Here is a 16205-nt window from a genome sequence, read left to right as displayed (position 1 = left end):
TTTGGGGTCGGTGTATACTTAACCCCTAAGCAACGTCGCCTCTTGGATCAAATCATGAGCCTCCTCACTCTCTTAATCGACCCTTAAATTGATGGATGTGTTAGTCAAACTATCCATCCAACACAAAAAAGTCGAATGAGTGATGGAGATAAGAGAGAAAGGGACCAAAAAAAAACCAAATACCGTTCTCACTTTAATGTTAGAGAATCCTCATTGAAAACGCCATTTATGTTTTTTCATATATGACCTATCTACTAAAAACTCTAGCATCATACATTTTGCATTAAAATGGTTTTGTTATAAATTAGGAGGAAACGACTCAATAGCACTCTGACAAACAATCTACTTATGATGTTTACTATATTGTGTTTTGACATTATGTCTATTTTGTTGTTATTCATAATAATTTTCTTTTATGTATTCCTCCATATTAGCATGTGTGTATTTTAATTTTTTTTTAAAGTTTTGCTATAAAATTTATTTTAAGTCTCTATCCTAAAAAAAAAAAAAAGTCTCTAAATATATTGGACCAACTTTAGACAACAGTAAACTATTTTACACTAAGTGCAGCTCCGTTAAGCTCTAATTTTTTTATGGAGTAAACCTATAAATCAAAGAAAAAGTAATTTGCATTACTTTCTTTATTTTTAAGGTATTGCTAACAAGTGTTCTATGCACTAATTATAGAAGCAAACCAATTTGAGAACCACAATCGTAACAAGTGTAGGTAATAAAAGTGGTTCAATTAATAACCATGGTCGCAACAAATGTAGAATCCATTTCAAAAATAACATATGCAAGATGGAGATTGCGAGCTATGCACATACCATGAATTAAACCCAACATCTCAACACTATGAGAATTGTTATGTCGAAGCTTGCAACAAAACCTTTAACCAAACCACGACGGGAATCTCTAAAACTAATCAATCCACCACACGTCAAATTGTCATTCCTCTTATTATGAGATCCATCCGCACTAAATTTAAAGTTAAATATGTGTTTGATCCTTATAAAATGAGAATTTTTTAAGTTGAATCTTTACTTAATTTTATGGGTCCCATCAATCGACGTACAAGACATTGGTTAAAGAACTCACAAACTCTAATATTTTTCTAATTTTAATAGCTTTTTTAGTCTTATTAAAACTTTTGCACATCGGATTAGTACCTAATAAAACAAAATTTGTTTAACAAACCTTAAACTCTAAATTTTTTGAACAATTTTTTATAAACATGTTTAGAACATCATATTTAAAAAAAATTAAAATTTAAATAAGCAAGATTTTTATATTGTTCTAAACCTGTTTGCAAATTCATAATTAGATTTAAATGACAAACAAATTTTATTCTAGCAGAGGACTAAAACGACAATTCACCTTTCGGAAGGAATCGTGGAGAGTCGAGACTATTGCTCCGATAAAACCCTAGCGTGAGGCTTTTCGATCGAACTGAGAAAAGATGAAGATAGCAATAGAAGGATGCATGCATGGCGATCTAGACGATGTCTACAAAACCCTCCAACACCTCGAGAAAGCTCAGAACACAAAAATTGATCTCCTTCTCTGTTGCGGCGATTTTCAGGCCGTGAGGAACAAGAATGATTTGAAAAGCCTCGCCGTTCCAGACAAATTCCTCTCCATGAAAACCTTCTGGAAATACTATTCTGGTTTGGAGGTTGCTCCTTATCCTACTATCTTCATCGGTGGCAATCACGAAGCTTCTAATTATCTTTGGGAACTGTGAGTGAGTTTAATTTGCTCTCTTTTCTCTATTTCACATTTTGTAAATGTTACTATGTGATTAAAGACCTGTTTGGTCAAAACGGCTTATGACATGTCTATAAGTTGTTTACACATAAGCACTTATACTTTAAGCATTTAAATATAATGTTTATCCAAACAAGGACAAACACTTATATGATATGTGTTTAATTTGTTTATCCAAACAGGGCCTAAGTTATGAATTTATGTGTTTGTTCTATTTTAGGTACTATGGAGGATGGGCTGCACCTAATATATACTTTTTGGGAGCTGCTGGTGTGGTCAGGTTTGGAAATATACGAATTGGCGGACTATCTGGAATTTATAAGCATCATGATTATAAATCAGGTTAGTTTATTAATTTTGTTTGAGTAAGAATTATAATCATTGGTTCACGTGGTACCTAGCAATTGTAAGTGAAAAGAGTGTGTTGATTTGAATAGAAATAAGAATATGATGTTTGCTGTTTAATTGAGCAGGACACTTTGAGAGGCCTCCATATGATCGTAATACCATCAAGTCTGTGTATCATGTTCGTGAATATGATGTTTGCAAACTCAATCAAGTTAAGGAACCCATTGATATTTTTCTCTCACATGATTGGCCGGTGAGAATCACTGATCATGGGGATTGGGAGCAGCTTGTGCGCCAGAAGCCTCACTTCCAGCAAGAGGTATGCTTTACAACAGATTTTTTTGAATGTTGATTATTTTAAAATGAAATTTTTAGCTTTTAGCAATGTTAGATTATTTATGTATACAAGACAACATATAGCACACTGTCTTTCTACAACAACAAATTTCTCATTTATCTTGATGATGATTTTTACAGATAGAGGAAAAAAGACTTGGAAGTAAAGCTGCTGCTCAACTTCTAGAAAAACTGAAACCGCATTACTGGTTTTCGGCCCACTTACACTGCAAATTTGCTGCTCTTGTTCAACATGGGGATGGAGGTCCCGTGACAAAATTCCTAGCACTTGATAAATGTCTTCCTGGGCGCGATTTCTTACAGGTATAGGTGTACAACTATTGTGCAAAGGTAATATTCTGCGGTAATTGTTTGTGTCAGTAACTATAATCATGGCATTATCTGTGCCTTTAGGTTGTTGAAATTGAATCAGAGCCAGGACCTTATGAGATTCAGTATGATGAAGAATGGTTAGCAATAACACGGAATCTCAACTATGTATTCCCTTTGACGCCCAAAGCTGCAGATTTTCGGTGTGTAAGATTAAATATCATTTAAGACTTGTGCCCTCAAACATAATTATCTTCTGTTGTCTTGTTTTTTCTTCTTTCCTCCACCAAGAAAAAATGATTAAAAAAACAAGGCTGTATGCATTTTCTGACAGAGGTGTAAACTTTGAGATGGAAGATTGTCGCAAATGGGTTAAAAGCAAGCTACAAGAGAAGGGTTGTAAACCTCCTGAATTTGTTAGAACGGTTCCATGTTATGATCCTTCTCAAGCCGATGTTAACGGGGATTCTTCTGGTATGTCTTTGTTCCTATTACAATGTTTACATTGTAAACCACTAATTAAGATTTGTTTAGCTTGCTCTCTGGTTATGGATGCTCGTGAAGTGTTTGGGCTAATTTCATGCTCTAGCTGACTAATCATACCCTTACTTATCTAATGTGTTGCTTCCATGCATATATGTCGTAGATGACTATGATTAGGTAGTGTTGACTATTGTGTCTTTTCATAGCTTATCTTGGATATATGTTTGATTGAGGGCTCGTTTGTTACAGATTATAAAAAAAAAATGATTTTAGTAATCAATAATTTACCGATTTTTTTTAGAGATTTTTAAGAAAAACAAACTATTTTAGGTTTCTTTACAATGATGAAAATTATTTATAAAAAACCATGTATAGAAAATGATTTTCAAGAGAAGCTATTCAAAACAGCTTATTTGAAGCATTTTTTAGATTTTCTTTCCAGACTTATAACAAACGGATGAAAAGTCATAATATTTTTTTTTTTTTTAAAAACAAGCTGTAACAAACGGCCCCTGAAAATGTAAGATGTTTATAGTTTGTATGCAGTAAATACTATTGTGTCTTTCCCATTCATACTTTTTTCAAACTTAATTTTTCAAACTTTTCTTTATTGTGTAGTTTTAGAATGTAAAAAGAAAAGAAGACCGAGTTATCTTATAATGATATTTTCCACATTGTCATTATGCCATACTGCCATGTCTTATATTGCTTAAAATGCTAGTTTGAAGTTGCAATTATTATATTGCTTAAAATGCTAGTTTGAAGTTGCAGTTATATAAGTTGTTTTATCTTTTGCAGTGAATCCTCGGAATCCCCAGACAGAATATCTTTTGCGACTTCTGGAACTTCCATATCTTCTTGATAGAAATTCTGAAGGAAAGGATGTGTCATCTTATCCTTCTTTAATTCCAAGAGGTAAACCTTACCCTTTGTATTGGACATACGCAGGATGCCAATTCATTTTTGCATAAAATGTAAGAGATAGATGAGAAGGTTGGATAATAATACATAGGGAGCATATCTGGTTTCTTTTCAATTCTCTCTGTCTCTCTCTTAGTTGGCTTTTGCTCAATTAATTTTACCTATCTTTCTGGATGCCACGGGTTTTTCTAAAATTAGGACATCATGCTAATGGAGAGGGCTGTAGCAAAACATTGAGAACAAACCAGATATCTAACTGTGCTGTGAATAATTCAACTTTACACAACTAGATTTAAATTTGATGTAAAAAAGATCAAGCGGGGTTTACTTGGTTTAGTTTGTGGGCAGTTGTAATTGCACAAGTTATGTTAGTAGCATGTATGCAAGTATATTGTTTGCATCTTTCTCCTTTTTTGTTAATTAAATATTTCTGTGTACATTTCTAGGCCCTGCTGATAATAATAGCGAGGACATTCCCATTGATGATGTGGATGATGACGATGATGAGGGGCTCCCAACTGAGACTTGAATTTTGATTGCAATTAACATGCTGAATTGCTATTGATCTTCAAGTAACATTTGATTATAACTGCTACTTAGGATATATGTATATGCTGGATTATAGATTTTCCACTCCAATATGCAGTTCAGTTGCATGTATATTAAGTTATTAACCAGCCATTTGAATAGGAAAAAAAAGATACTCTTGGACCTTTCCAATAGTCAATTAGTCGCATTGTTACTGCTCAGCTGAGCTGGATCTATAATTGTTCACAACTGCCATTGTTCTCATCAAGCTCAAGGGTCCAGCGAATTTATTCCATGTATAAGGGATTTGCTGCAATTTCTTGATTAGTTCTGCGTTGTCGACTTCCTTACCCAAAAGATCAGATACCGGTCCAACGTGCCGTGGAAATACATACAAAGGACTGAAAAAATGCCGTTGATGAATACATTGAAATATATGCGTTGGAAGGGTTGAAGTTGAAGTTCCCTATCAGTAAAGGAAATGATGGGTTCTTTTCAGAGAAATAAAATTAGAAGGAAAAAAAATAGAGAATTGGAGAGACGAGAAAAGTGGCGGTCACGCCGTTCCTTACTACCAAATACCAATAGTCAGTTGGCAAATGAACATCAATAATAAGAGGTAATATTGATTGATTATGTGCCTTGTTTTAAAAAAATCATTCTGTTTAAACGTATTGGCATGGATTCCACATAGGTCTTTAGCGGTTTCAGTATAAGAGTTAATTTGCTTGCTTGAAATATAACGAAACACCAAATTTCTGTGGATGTCTGGGTTTAGAAGTGCAAGTCCAAATTGAATGGACTTCAAAGTCTAAGCGTGAGAAAAAAGGGAGCAACTTTATTGGCCTGTAAATTTTTAAAAAAATTTATACATGATTTCGAAGATACTCTTGGATGGCATAATTCGTCTCAACGACATAAAAATTGACTTTTTTTATTGAGTATATTTACGAGGTGAAGAAAGTTTCGTTCAAGTAAAATGTGAAGTTGCCCAACCATGTCTAAGATGTCTAAGGGGTGCTTGAGAGGGATTGCTCTTTATACACATAGCAATTGTTCGCATGTGCCTCAAACTAGTGAAAATACATCCACCGGTGGTTAACTACCATTCCGTTCGAGGTGTTTTTTTAGATGTCTATGAGCAATTGCTAGGCGTCTAAAGAGCAATCCCCATACAATAGTTATAATGACATGTCACATTTTATGACTCTATCCATTCCCACGCCGTATTAAGGCCAAGTTACTATCGTACAGATAGATTTTTCGACTAATTCTCTTTATAAAATATAAGTACGCAGGAACAATAATTCTTCAATTACACTCTATTTTATTCTCATAGCAAACTTCATCTCAATCTCAATTATATATTGATTTTAGCATTGGAGTCCTTACAATACTACCATCAAAATTATTCCATTGCATTAGAAATCACATTTTTCATAGATTTCAACCACCTCCGTCCACGGTGATCCAAGGTAACGTCTTGGTCCAAACTTGACACAAGTGTTTGTTGGAATGCATTTAATGCCTTGTCACATGAACCAGATTTTAATTAAATTTTGATTCCTTCACCAGTGTGTCATGTGAAGTTACAGACTTACAGTATGTTGCAATACCCCGTACTTAATATCCACGCAGTTCATTGGCCTATCATGATGAGCATTATTGTTCAGCATGATTCAACCCTATCTTCATAGTTTTCAGTCGGTGTTTTGTAATAAAAATATTACTCCCAAGTGTCCTTTATCATTGACTGTGTATAATGAAGGTACATGCTGTGGCCACTTCTCCAGCATTTCTCAAAAACGTGTGGCTGAAGTCCTTATTAAGAGTTGCCAGAAAAGCATCTTTAAATGCTTGAAGAGAGAAGTCAGCATAAATAGTAATAATGGCCTAATGGGGGCTCATATAGGAAAATGCATGATCAAACCCTCATCTACTTACTGACTTCACCACCAAACTACATAAATGCAGTTTTAAATTGCTATATCTCTATTATTACTAAGGTTATGCTAACAACTGCCCTTAGGGCACTAGTTAAAGATTCAAAAAAGGAAACAATTGCTAAATTTTATGTAGCAAAAGTTATTTTTGGTATTTCAATAAGTTAAATGCACAATTTTCAAGATAAAGTTTCTACTTTTAGTTTCTTAACAAATGCCCCAAGGGCACTCGTTAGCATTTCCCTTATTATTATTATTATTATATGTTTCACTATCTAGACAAGAGTAGTACAAAAAACACCCTGCACACTCCAGGCACTATTTCTGAATCCCCAAAAAAAGAACTAAACGCTTGGTTCCCATGGAGACAACAAAATCAATGTTTCTTTTCATAGCAGTTTCTATCTTTTCTGTTTCCTCTGTAACTTCTAATCTTGCTTTCGACTTCTATGCTGCTTCATGTCCAACAGCAGAGTTAATCATAAGAAATGCAGTTAGTACATCCTCTTCAAACGATCCTTCCATTCCTGGAAAGCTCCTTCGCATGGTTTTCCATGATTGCTTTGTAGAGGTTAGTCTTCAAATGTTGCTCTTCACCAAGCAAATGACATTCTGTGGGAGTTTATAGAAACAAGTTATGCCATGTGCATAAGCTATTTTTAGCTTATTTCCATAAGCTCTCTTATGAAAACGGTTTGACTTTATTTATCTTTTGTTATAAAGATAGCTTATACAAATGCACTTATATGATAAGTGTTTGTGATATAAGCGCTTAATTAAATTGTTTATCCAAACAAGACTACTTGATGTGAAATTCAAATTGGTTTTATCTTGATAGATCTTTGTTATTTCCTCCGAGTTAGTCCATGCATCATATGTTTTGGTTCTAAGTGTGGGGTTGTTTTGACTTTTGAGAGTTTCATATTGACTAGAGATATGTCTTAGATAGTGCTTGTAAGGTTTGAGCAGTCCGGATCTTGCAAGTCATTTTGTAGGATTTAGTCAGACTCAATGTCAGAATTCTAAGATTTGAAGTTTTGATGACCTTAGAGGTTGCATGCAATAGTGAGCTATGTACCACCAATACGATGTGTTGAGCAGTGACGGATCCAGGATTTTTGAATAGTGGGGGCACTTTATATAAAAATTTGTAGCATTAATAATTGTCCTCTAAAATTATTCATATTACGGAAATTTTGAATGATTTTCTCGTTTTCAATATCAATAAAAAATAATACTCTCTATAAATAAACTAAACAATCATTTAACCAGTCATCCCCGATTTGATTTCACATCTAATTCTTAATAATAGTTTGAGATATATGACGATAAGTGTGGGCCAAGAGAGAAATAATTTGTGATAAGTGTAGTCAATGTGACCAAAATGTCAACTATTTATACATTATACTGCTAAAAAAATTGTTTCTAAAAACTCTGTGTGGGCACAAGTCCACAAACTCTATAGCATGCATCCGTCCCTGGTGTTGAGTGTCCAATACTTGTCGGTCTTTGACACTGACACGACATGCATGTGGATACACTCAATCACTTCAATTTTCTCAAATTATCACCAATGTCAACTTCAGTGTCATGTTTGTTGCATTTATGTTAGTGCTTCATAGATAGTGAGGTATCATAATCGGACACTGCACTTTTTTTTACACTGGTTTATGAATTATGATGTTCTCCTTTTGATGCAATAAGATTATTATTTGAAATGCAGGGATGTGATGCATCTTTGATGCTACAAGGGAATAATACAGAACAAAGTGATCCAGGAAATAGATCTGTTGGGGGATTTTCTGTTATAGAAACAGCTAAAAGAGTTCTTGAGGTGTTCTGCCCAGGAACTGTTTCTTGTGCAGACATAATTGCTCTAGCAGCTAGAGATGCAGTTGAAATTGTAAGTTCTCCATTGCACTTCTTATATTATCCTTCAATCAGACATAAACATGTCTTTTTGGTACTGTTGTTGAAAGACGCTTTGTGAAACAGGCTGGTGGACCAAGGGTTCAGATTCCTACAGGTAGGAGAGATGGAATGGTTTCAATTGCTTCAAATGTTAGACCCAACATTGTGGACACTAGTTTTACTATGGATGAGATGCTTAAGCTCTTTTCCAGTAAAGGATTGTCCTTACTTGATCTTGTGGTTCTTTCAGGTTCATAATATAAACTCAAATCTATATCGATATTATTTACATTTTATAATTTACCAAGACTTGAACATAGCACTAGTATTTTTTATTTCAAGTAAAATCCCATAAAGTAACACATTTTGGTCGGTAGAAATAATTAAACTATAGATGCTTTGTAGATGATATTCATCTAATCAAATTTGTTATAATTACCATCTTGACATGTTGAGAGTACTACGTTGGATAGTAATATGATCTGAACGATGATTATAGTTGAAGGCAACCCTCAGTCCACATATATCTGATATGGTAAACAATGTATAGCCTATTGCGCCATCCACATATATCTAGTAGTTTATACACTCCAGATGTCTAGTCTCTGGCTTGAGGAATGTGTTGGGAGTCCTTCAAGTCGGTTTTCTGAATATTTTGAGTCCGGTCCAATTTTTAAAACATTAGTTGGCCTATTTCTCTTTCTAAATTTTGGATATTCAAACCAAGTGTATTAGACAAAAATATCTCATACTTGATTTGATTGTCAGCTTCTTCTCACTATATTTACTTTAATATCTAACTAGTGTTACATATTCAGTACTAATAGTTAAGCTTTGCAGGGGCTCATACAATAGGAACAGCTCATTGCAACACATTCAGGGGTCGTTTCCAACAAGACAGAAATGGAAGTCTTAAGCTCATTGACCAAACCATTGATACTAATTATGCTGATCAGCTAATAAAACAGTGTCCAATAAATGCACAACCATCCGTGGCAGTGAACATCGATCCTGAAACGTCTATGCTATTTGACAACCAATACTACAGAAATCTTCTTGATCGCAAAGTTCTGTTCCAGTCTGATTCAGTTTTGATGAACGATGATAGCACGAGGAAGCTAGTGGAGGATTTTGCAAATGATCAAGAACTTTTCTTTGACAATTGGGGTGTGTCATTCGTAAAGCTAACCAGTATCGGGGTAAAGACTGAGGAGGGTGAAATTCGACGTTCTTGTGCTGCAACTAATATTGTATAAAAGAATAAAAATGGTGTAGCATCAAAGGTTATGAAAAATATCCTTTGTACATGATTTTGTTTGTCTTGTTACCTTGTCAATTCTTTGATGTTATCTTGCTTGTCTATTCTTAGTGGCCGAGTTTGACCAATATAAAATCTTGCAACCTGATAATGAGTCATGCTATTTTTTATTACAAAGTAATGTGCATTTATTTTCTTTTAGAATTCAAAAATTACCATACAATTTAGGGTCATGTTAACCAGTACCCCGGGGGCACTGGTTAAGGAAGCCAAAAGAAGAGATTGTAAGTTAAAAAAAGTCACTTTTTAAATTTTTAATGCATTGATTACACAGCTTTCAATGCAAATATTACTATATTTGCTTCCTTAACCAGTGCCCCGGGACACTGGTTAACATTTCCCTGCAATTTATACTTATAAATTGGAGTAAATAATAAATACAATTTAATGTCCTGTTTAAATTGTGATGGAAATGGATAAAAATATGTTAAATAGATATGGCTAGGGGTGTAACGGTTCGGTTTGGATTGGTTTTCAGTCAAAAAAATGTCCGAACCGATGAAATCTTCATCGGTTCGGATTGGTTCGGTTTTCACTATTTTTCAAAAAAGAAACCGAACCAAACTAATCGGTTTGGTTCGGTTTGGATTGGTTCGGTTGATCGGTTTGTTTAATAATACAATTAAAAAAAAATCATATTCTCACAAAAATATTTCATAGAACTTTGTATAATTGTATTTCATATTTTGTTTTTTCATGTTCTCTATTTTTCAAACAACTTTTCATAACTAACCTTACTCAATATTTCATACATATGATCCAAAATTCATTCATCCACCATTCTTCAAAAACAACTTCATCAAACTTAAATATTTCAATCATCCATGATACATGCATCATTCATCAACAAACACAAAAATTCCAAAAAGCACATCCTAAAATTAAAACATAGTCAAAACAACAAATCAATGGCATAAACATGATAAAACTAACCAAGAGATAAACGATCGCAGCGGTTGCCGGTGGTGATGAACAATTGGTTTGGTGTGGTTGATGACTAGGGTTTATTTTTTAGTAGAAAAGAAATAGTCTGACTGATGAGATGAGATGAAGATAATGATGATAAAAAGTATTTTATGTTGGACTTTAATTTTGGGATTAACCATAAGTTTGTGTGAGGTAGGATAATATTAGTAAAATAAGGAGTAGGGTTATCATCGGATTGGTTCGTCGGTTTCACGGATCTCGAAATGAAAAACCATGAACCAAACCAAACTAGATCGGTTTTGATTGGTTCGGATCGGTTTCAAACCGAACCAAACATGGTCGGATATTTTTTCGGTTTGGTTCGGTTTGGACTTTCGGTTTCGTTGGTTTAGTCCGAACCGCTTACACCCCTAGATATGGCTTGATTAGGCTGTGACCGTAACTTATCAAAATATGCAACAATTGCATATTTTTTAAAATTCTAGATTAAGAATATTTACTCAAAGACTTACTTGTTCAAAGGTGTACAAGAGTAAGGGAGAAGAGTGGATAAATTAAATTCCCTTGCTTGGTTTGTTAAAGAATGAGGGAAAGGAAGAGAACATTAGTGAAGTGAAGAAGTAAACAAAACATGAATTGACTGATGTGAATAAGTTCCAAAACTGAGCTTGCGTGACTTGAAAGAAACAGAGGATTGTTGGTCATAATACATGCAAGACCAATTTTGAGTTTGAATAAAATGGAATGAGGTAAACCCCACCCTGTAGAAGTCCATCTTTGCTCCATTTTGTTTAACTCCATTTACTCCTTTTTAATACACAAATGACTGCCATGTGGAAAAAATAAATCCAAGGGTTGTAATTAAAAGAAGGGAAATGTTAACGAGTGCCCCCGGGGCACTCTTTAAACACCTAAAGTAGTAGGATTTTATTAAAGTTTGTGCATTTATTGTTTTGAAAATCGAAATCTTTACTTTTTTAAAGAATAATTTCCTTATTAGGAATGAGTGCCCCGGGGGCACTCGTTAACAAGACCCTTAAAAGAATTAATATAGTATTCTTTGATACACCACTACACTTCCATTTTCTCTTCTCATCTCATCTCATCTCATCTCCTTCACTGTCGCCGCCGTCCTTCCTCTCGTCTCCTCCGCCGCCGACAACAAAATCTTTACAATCTCGCCGATATGGTGGGTATGAGAAAATTCAAGAATTTTGAAGACGAATAATCGAACGAGAACACCAGACCATACCCACATGAAAGATAGAACAAAATCTGATACAAAAACCAATCTACTCCGTCGTTCCATCTTCAACAACAACAATAACGACAGGTTCTATGAATTGAGAATGTTTTTGTGTTTGGAATTTGAATCAAACATAAAAGCAGAAGAATCTATGTCTATGAATAGGTTTAATTGAGGGAAACTTTATCTAAAGTTATAGATTTGTTGGTGGTGTTTTATGTAAATATTGCTTAATTTCATTGATTTGGGGGGTTATATTCAATCTTAGTTGCTTCTAAACATGTTGTTGTTCAATTTTTTTTCTTCCTCTTTTGATTATGTGTTATTGGACGATTCCTGCATAGTTATCTTGGAAGGAGTGAGGAGAAAGAGGTAGAGGCGGCAGAGGAGGAAGAGAACGCAGTGAAGGAGATGAGATGAGGAGAGAAGATGGAAGTGTAGTTGTGTATCAAAGAATACTATATTAATTCTTTTAATTACAACCCTTAGATTTATTTTTCCCACATGGCAGTCATCTGTGTAATAAGCCATTTTCACTACCTCTAAATTCCCCCAACTCTGAAGGGAATGAGTTACCCTTTCAAACATCTGGATTGGATTGGACCTCAGACTAACCTCCATATTAAAAGACTTTCTGATGTCACTTTTATTTAATTTATGATTGTTTCTTTTTATATTGTTGAAAAGATGTCTTTAGAAAATATATAGCGGCACTAAATTTTTTTCCCTAATGAAGGGCGATTGTAATTTCTTTTATTTAATGGTTTTGTTGTCCTATTACCAGTCTTTTTTTTTTTTTTTTTTTGAGGGATCTAGCGACTAGCATAATACGAGTAGTTGTAAATAAATAATAAATTGACAAAAATGAGAAAAAAAGAAAGGGTTGAAAAATGAAATCAGATTCGCCTAGCTGTCTTCGCCGACCCCGAGCTACTTGCTCTATCATTGGACCCTTAGATAAAGCTATAGCCTATATACTTGGACTCGCATTATTATACTACTCCTCCTTAATACAAGAAAATTTTCAAAAAAATATAAATTTTCTCAAGTTATATCTTTCATCCGAGTTCAAACTTGGAATTCGCTGACTATATTTAAAAAAAAAATTAAAAGAAAACTTGTTTCAGTATGCTGCTACGACTTAATACCGTAATGAATTAAAATAAGACCAAACGTTGTCCCTAGTCCCAACACCTTTCAATTTTATCTTCGAAAGGGAAATCCTCCGCGAATGCAAACAAGCGTGTCCCCTGCAAATGTTTCATAGAAGAACAAATCGAAACTAAACTTGGACACTGCGATGCATTTGTACTTTGTATATTGAAATGAAACTATTGATTACATTAGAAACCCAATTTATTTATTTTCTCTTTAATTGTGATGCAAAATAACTTAAAAAGAAAATTATTACACCAAATGAGGTCGAATTTAGGCCAAGACTTCCACAACATAACAGCTAGGATTTGAATACCATAGATAAGTTGATATTTACTATGTGTTTGTTTCTAAGGAAAGATGGTGGAGAGGAAAGAAAGTTGAGGGAAAGAATTATTTTCTATTGTTTGAAACTATCTAAAATGGCAAAGGAAAGAAAGAATCTAATCCCCCACACTAAAAACCTTTCCGCACCAATATGGAGAGAAAGGGTGAGAAGCAACAACATTTTATTTGAAAAGTCCAAAACACCCCCTACCTTTATTGTTTTTTTATATTTATGTTACTATTCCTATGTTATTTATTTTTTTAAGAAATGTTACTGTTCCTTATTTTTGCAGTTTGCCGTTTCATTTTTTTCTATCCTAGTCACACCTTTTTCCACAAAATTGTAGCACGTAATTATATATGTATATTTTTCTAAAGGGGTATATATATATATATATATATATATATATATATATATATATATATATATATATATATAAGGGTATTTATGTCAAGTACTAAAAATAGATCATTCTTTCCTCCAACTTTCTAATCCACTTTCTCTTAAACCAAACACCCAAAACAATCCCCTCACTTTCCACTCTCATTCTTTCCTCATTCAATCTTTCTTTTCTCTTTCTTTCCTTTCACTCTCACTCTTCAACAAGTCGGACACATCCTATAATTTTTTGGATTCGTACTCCAATCTTTACCTATTTTAATATCTTAGTTATACTCCTCTCTAAGCAAAACCAAACCAAACCGAGTTAAGCTCGCCGAAACTACTTAGGTATCATAGTTGAAGTATTCTATAAAATGATTGCTACTATTACCTACTGAAAGGAGTCCATGAGGAATGGCAGCTCAGGTCAAATGTCCAACATGGCCTGCGTCCGACCTTCATTTTCAAGTCTTGATACAAAGGGTGCTCCTCTTTTTATGAGAAATGATATTTTGACAACCACTTTTTGACAACTTTCTCTCTCATACTCACATGATGTTGTTATTCTCTCTCTTCCTTTTTCTCTCTCCATTGTTTTTGACCAATAAGAAGTGAGAAAAACAAGGTTGTCATCAAATGGATGTCAAAATATCATTACTCTCTTTTTATTGCTACTTTTCTACAATTCCAGCCAAACGATTCACCGTCCACCCACTAACCAAAATGTCCACACATAATACGCTGTAAAGCGAACCAAGATGCACACACAGACAATGCGCAACAATAATAGACCCCAAAAAAATAATACTATAGAATTCCACATGCATCAATCAAATTGTCAAATTAGAAGAAGAAAATCACAATTAAATAATAATTCGAACGAAACTCAAATATTTATTTATTTATTAATTAATACTCCCTATGAAGAAGACAAAAATAAAATAAAATAACTCTAAAATAATGATAGTTAATTAATTTGATTTTGAATTTCAGTTGCATCAGCACCAAGGTGATTGACCTGAGCAATCCCTATCCTTGGAGCATCAACAATAGTACAAGCAGAACCCATTTCCATCTGACAAACCCTAATTGCACCAATCAACTTCTCCGGCAACTCCTCCTCCGTCTGCGCTTCCACAACAAACCCCATATCTATCGTAACACTCGTCACATATCCCAATGCAAGGCGCAAGATAGCATTCGCAATTGCACTACTTCCAATATCAACGTCGGCCTCAAAGTAATTAGCTCCTCTATGATAATGACACGTCAGCGCTTTACCTAACAAACACGCGCTGTAATTCCCCACCGCTTTTTTCACTATCCATGGTCCTTTCACGATCCGGTTCACTAGCTTGAACCGTTGGTTTCGAAACGCATCGTCTCCGTCAATGAACCGGCCTAGTAACGAACCGGATTGAACGGGATCTTCTGTTGCGAAGTAAAAAACTGCGCTGTGGTGTTCTTTACCTGGAATCTGAAGATTCACGGCGAAGATGAAACTCTTCAACGACTTACCGTTCGATTGAGCTTTTTTAAGCGCGTTTGCGACGCGATTATCGGAGCGGTTAAGCACGTTGTCGAGTTTCGTTGAGGATTTAAGCCAGTCCATGCCGATTGGAGTGAGGAGATAATCTCCGGCTGGAGATTTTTGCTTTTTGGTGAAGTAGTTTTGAGAGCGGAGGCTGAAAACATCGCCTGGTGGTGAAGCCCAGCCATTGGTTCCGGTGTTGAGATCGACGTGGCGTAGAGATCCACCGTTGATTGCTTCGGTGGTCCAATCGGCGGTGGATCCGGAATCGGAGCCAGAGCTCCGGGAATTGTTGCCGGTGGTGCACATGAGTTGGTGTGTGTGAGAATTGATGTTGATGGTTTGGGGTTTTAAACTATAAAAAAATTCATCTCATAATTATTGTGTTGTTTTTTTTTTTGCATAGAACAAATACAACTAATATCGTATCACTTCTTTAGCTTTATTATTATCGAGCTACATGTGTTGTACAGTGGAATAACGAATAAGGAAAGAAAGAAGAAAGGAGATAAAAGGAAAGAGTCTTGAGTTTTCTTGAAACTACGGAAATGCCACTATCGGGTATTATCTAGCACAATTCAATTTAAGAAAGAAATATTTGAGTATAATGAATTGTTCCTCCTCTAACAAATACTTCATCCGATCACATTTATAAGCAAAAAATAATATTTTAGGCACATTGAATGATTAATGTATCTGATCATATTTATGAGTTAGATACATTAATTATTAGATGTACCTAAAAAGTTGTT

General features: G+C 34.5%; 2 protein-coding genes and 1 pseudogene across 6 annotated transcripts; 2 read left to right on the top strand and 1 right to left on the bottom strand.

Moving 5' to 3' along the window:
• Positions 1 to 1447: 1447 nt before the first annotated feature.
• On the top strand, positions 1448 to 5040 carry DBR1 (debranching enzyme 1). Of its 2 annotated transcripts, none has more exons than XM_085756335.1 (8): positions 1448 to 1740; positions 1988 to 2109; positions 2241 to 2434; positions 2593 to 2775; positions 2866 to 2984; positions 3116 to 3255; positions 4063 to 4179; positions 4632 to 5040. In XM_085756335.1, the coding sequence occupies exons 1-8, from the start codon at positions 1460 to 1462 to the stop codon at positions 4712 to 4714; spliced, it is 1239 nt and encodes a 412-aa protein (XP_085612461.1). In that variant the 5' UTR covers positions 1448 to 1459; the 3' UTR covers positions 4715 to 5040. The 2 variants fall into 2 exon arrangements, with proteins under 2 accessions (XP_085612461.1, XP_085612460.1); XM_085756334.1 differs by having other exon boundaries at positions 3095 to 3255.
• Positions 5041 to 5179: 139 nt separating this feature from the next.
• Positions 5180 to 10002, top strand: LOC146942373 (peroxidase 18-like). 3 transcript variants are annotated; one of them, XM_085756337.1, is made up of 5 exons: positions 5180 to 5332; positions 7127 to 7227; positions 8380 to 8559; positions 8652 to 8817; positions 9408 to 10002. In XM_085756337.1, the coding sequence occupies exons 2-5, from the start codon at positions 7201 to 7203 to the stop codon at positions 9821 to 9823; spliced, it is 789 nt and encodes a 262-aa protein (XP_085612463.1). In that variant the 5' UTR covers positions 5180 to 5332; positions 7127 to 7200; the 3' UTR covers positions 9824 to 10002. The 3 variants fall into 3 exon arrangements, with proteins under 3 accessions (XP_085612463.1, XP_085612465.1, XP_085612462.1); XM_085756339.1 differs by having other exon boundaries at positions 5195 to 5332; positions 7130 to 7227; XM_085756336.1 differs by lacking the exon at positions 5180 to 5332 and having other exon boundaries at positions 5866 to 7227.
• A 4794-nt stretch (positions 10003 to 14796) lies between these two features.
• Positions 14797 to 15868, bottom strand: LOC146942372 (protein ENHANCED DISEASE RESISTANCE 2-like pseudogene; annotated as a pseudogene). The gene has a single exon (XR_015032666.1). The product of XR_015032666.1 is annotated as a protein ENHANCED DISEASE RESISTANCE 2-like pseudogene (transcript).
• Between the last annotated feature and the right edge of the window lie 337 nt (positions 15869 to 16205).

This window comes from Medicago sativa, chromosome 3 (assembly GCF_051527215.1).
Source record: "Medicago sativa cultivar Bolivia chromosome 3, Bolivia_mono, whole genome shotgun sequence".
Lineage (NCBI taxonomy): Eukaryota > Viridiplantae > Streptophyta > Magnoliopsida > Fabales > Fabaceae > Medicago > Medicago sativa.
This window is presented reverse-complemented; position numbering and strand designations above follow the sequence as displayed.

Bases quoted from the DNA above. Each gene is read 5' to 3' on its own strand.
- DBR1 (XM_085756334.1), top strand. From the start codon at position 1,460: ATGAAGATAGCAATAGAAGGATGCATGCATGGCGATCTAGACGATGTC. The intron at 2,776-2,865 runs GTATAGGTGTAC...CTGTGCCTTTAG, and splicing joins CTGGGCGCGATTTCTTACAG to GTTGTTGAAATTGAATCAGA. The intron at 3,256-4,062 runs GTATGTCTTTGT...TATCTTTTGCAG, and splicing joins TGTTAACGGGGATTCTTCTG to TGAATCCTCGGAATCCCCAG.
- LOC146942373 (XM_085756336.1), top strand. From the start codon at position 7,018: ATGGAGACAACAAAATCAATGTTTCTTTTCATAGCAGTTTCTATCTTT. The intron at 7,228-8,379 runs GTTAGTCTTCAA...TTTGAAATGCAG, and splicing joins TCCATGATTGCTTTGTAGAG to GGATGTGATGCATCTTTGAT. The intron at 8,818-9,407 runs GTTCATAATATA...TAAGCTTTGCAG, and splicing joins TGATCTTGTGGTTCTTTCAG to GGGCTCATACAATAGGAACA.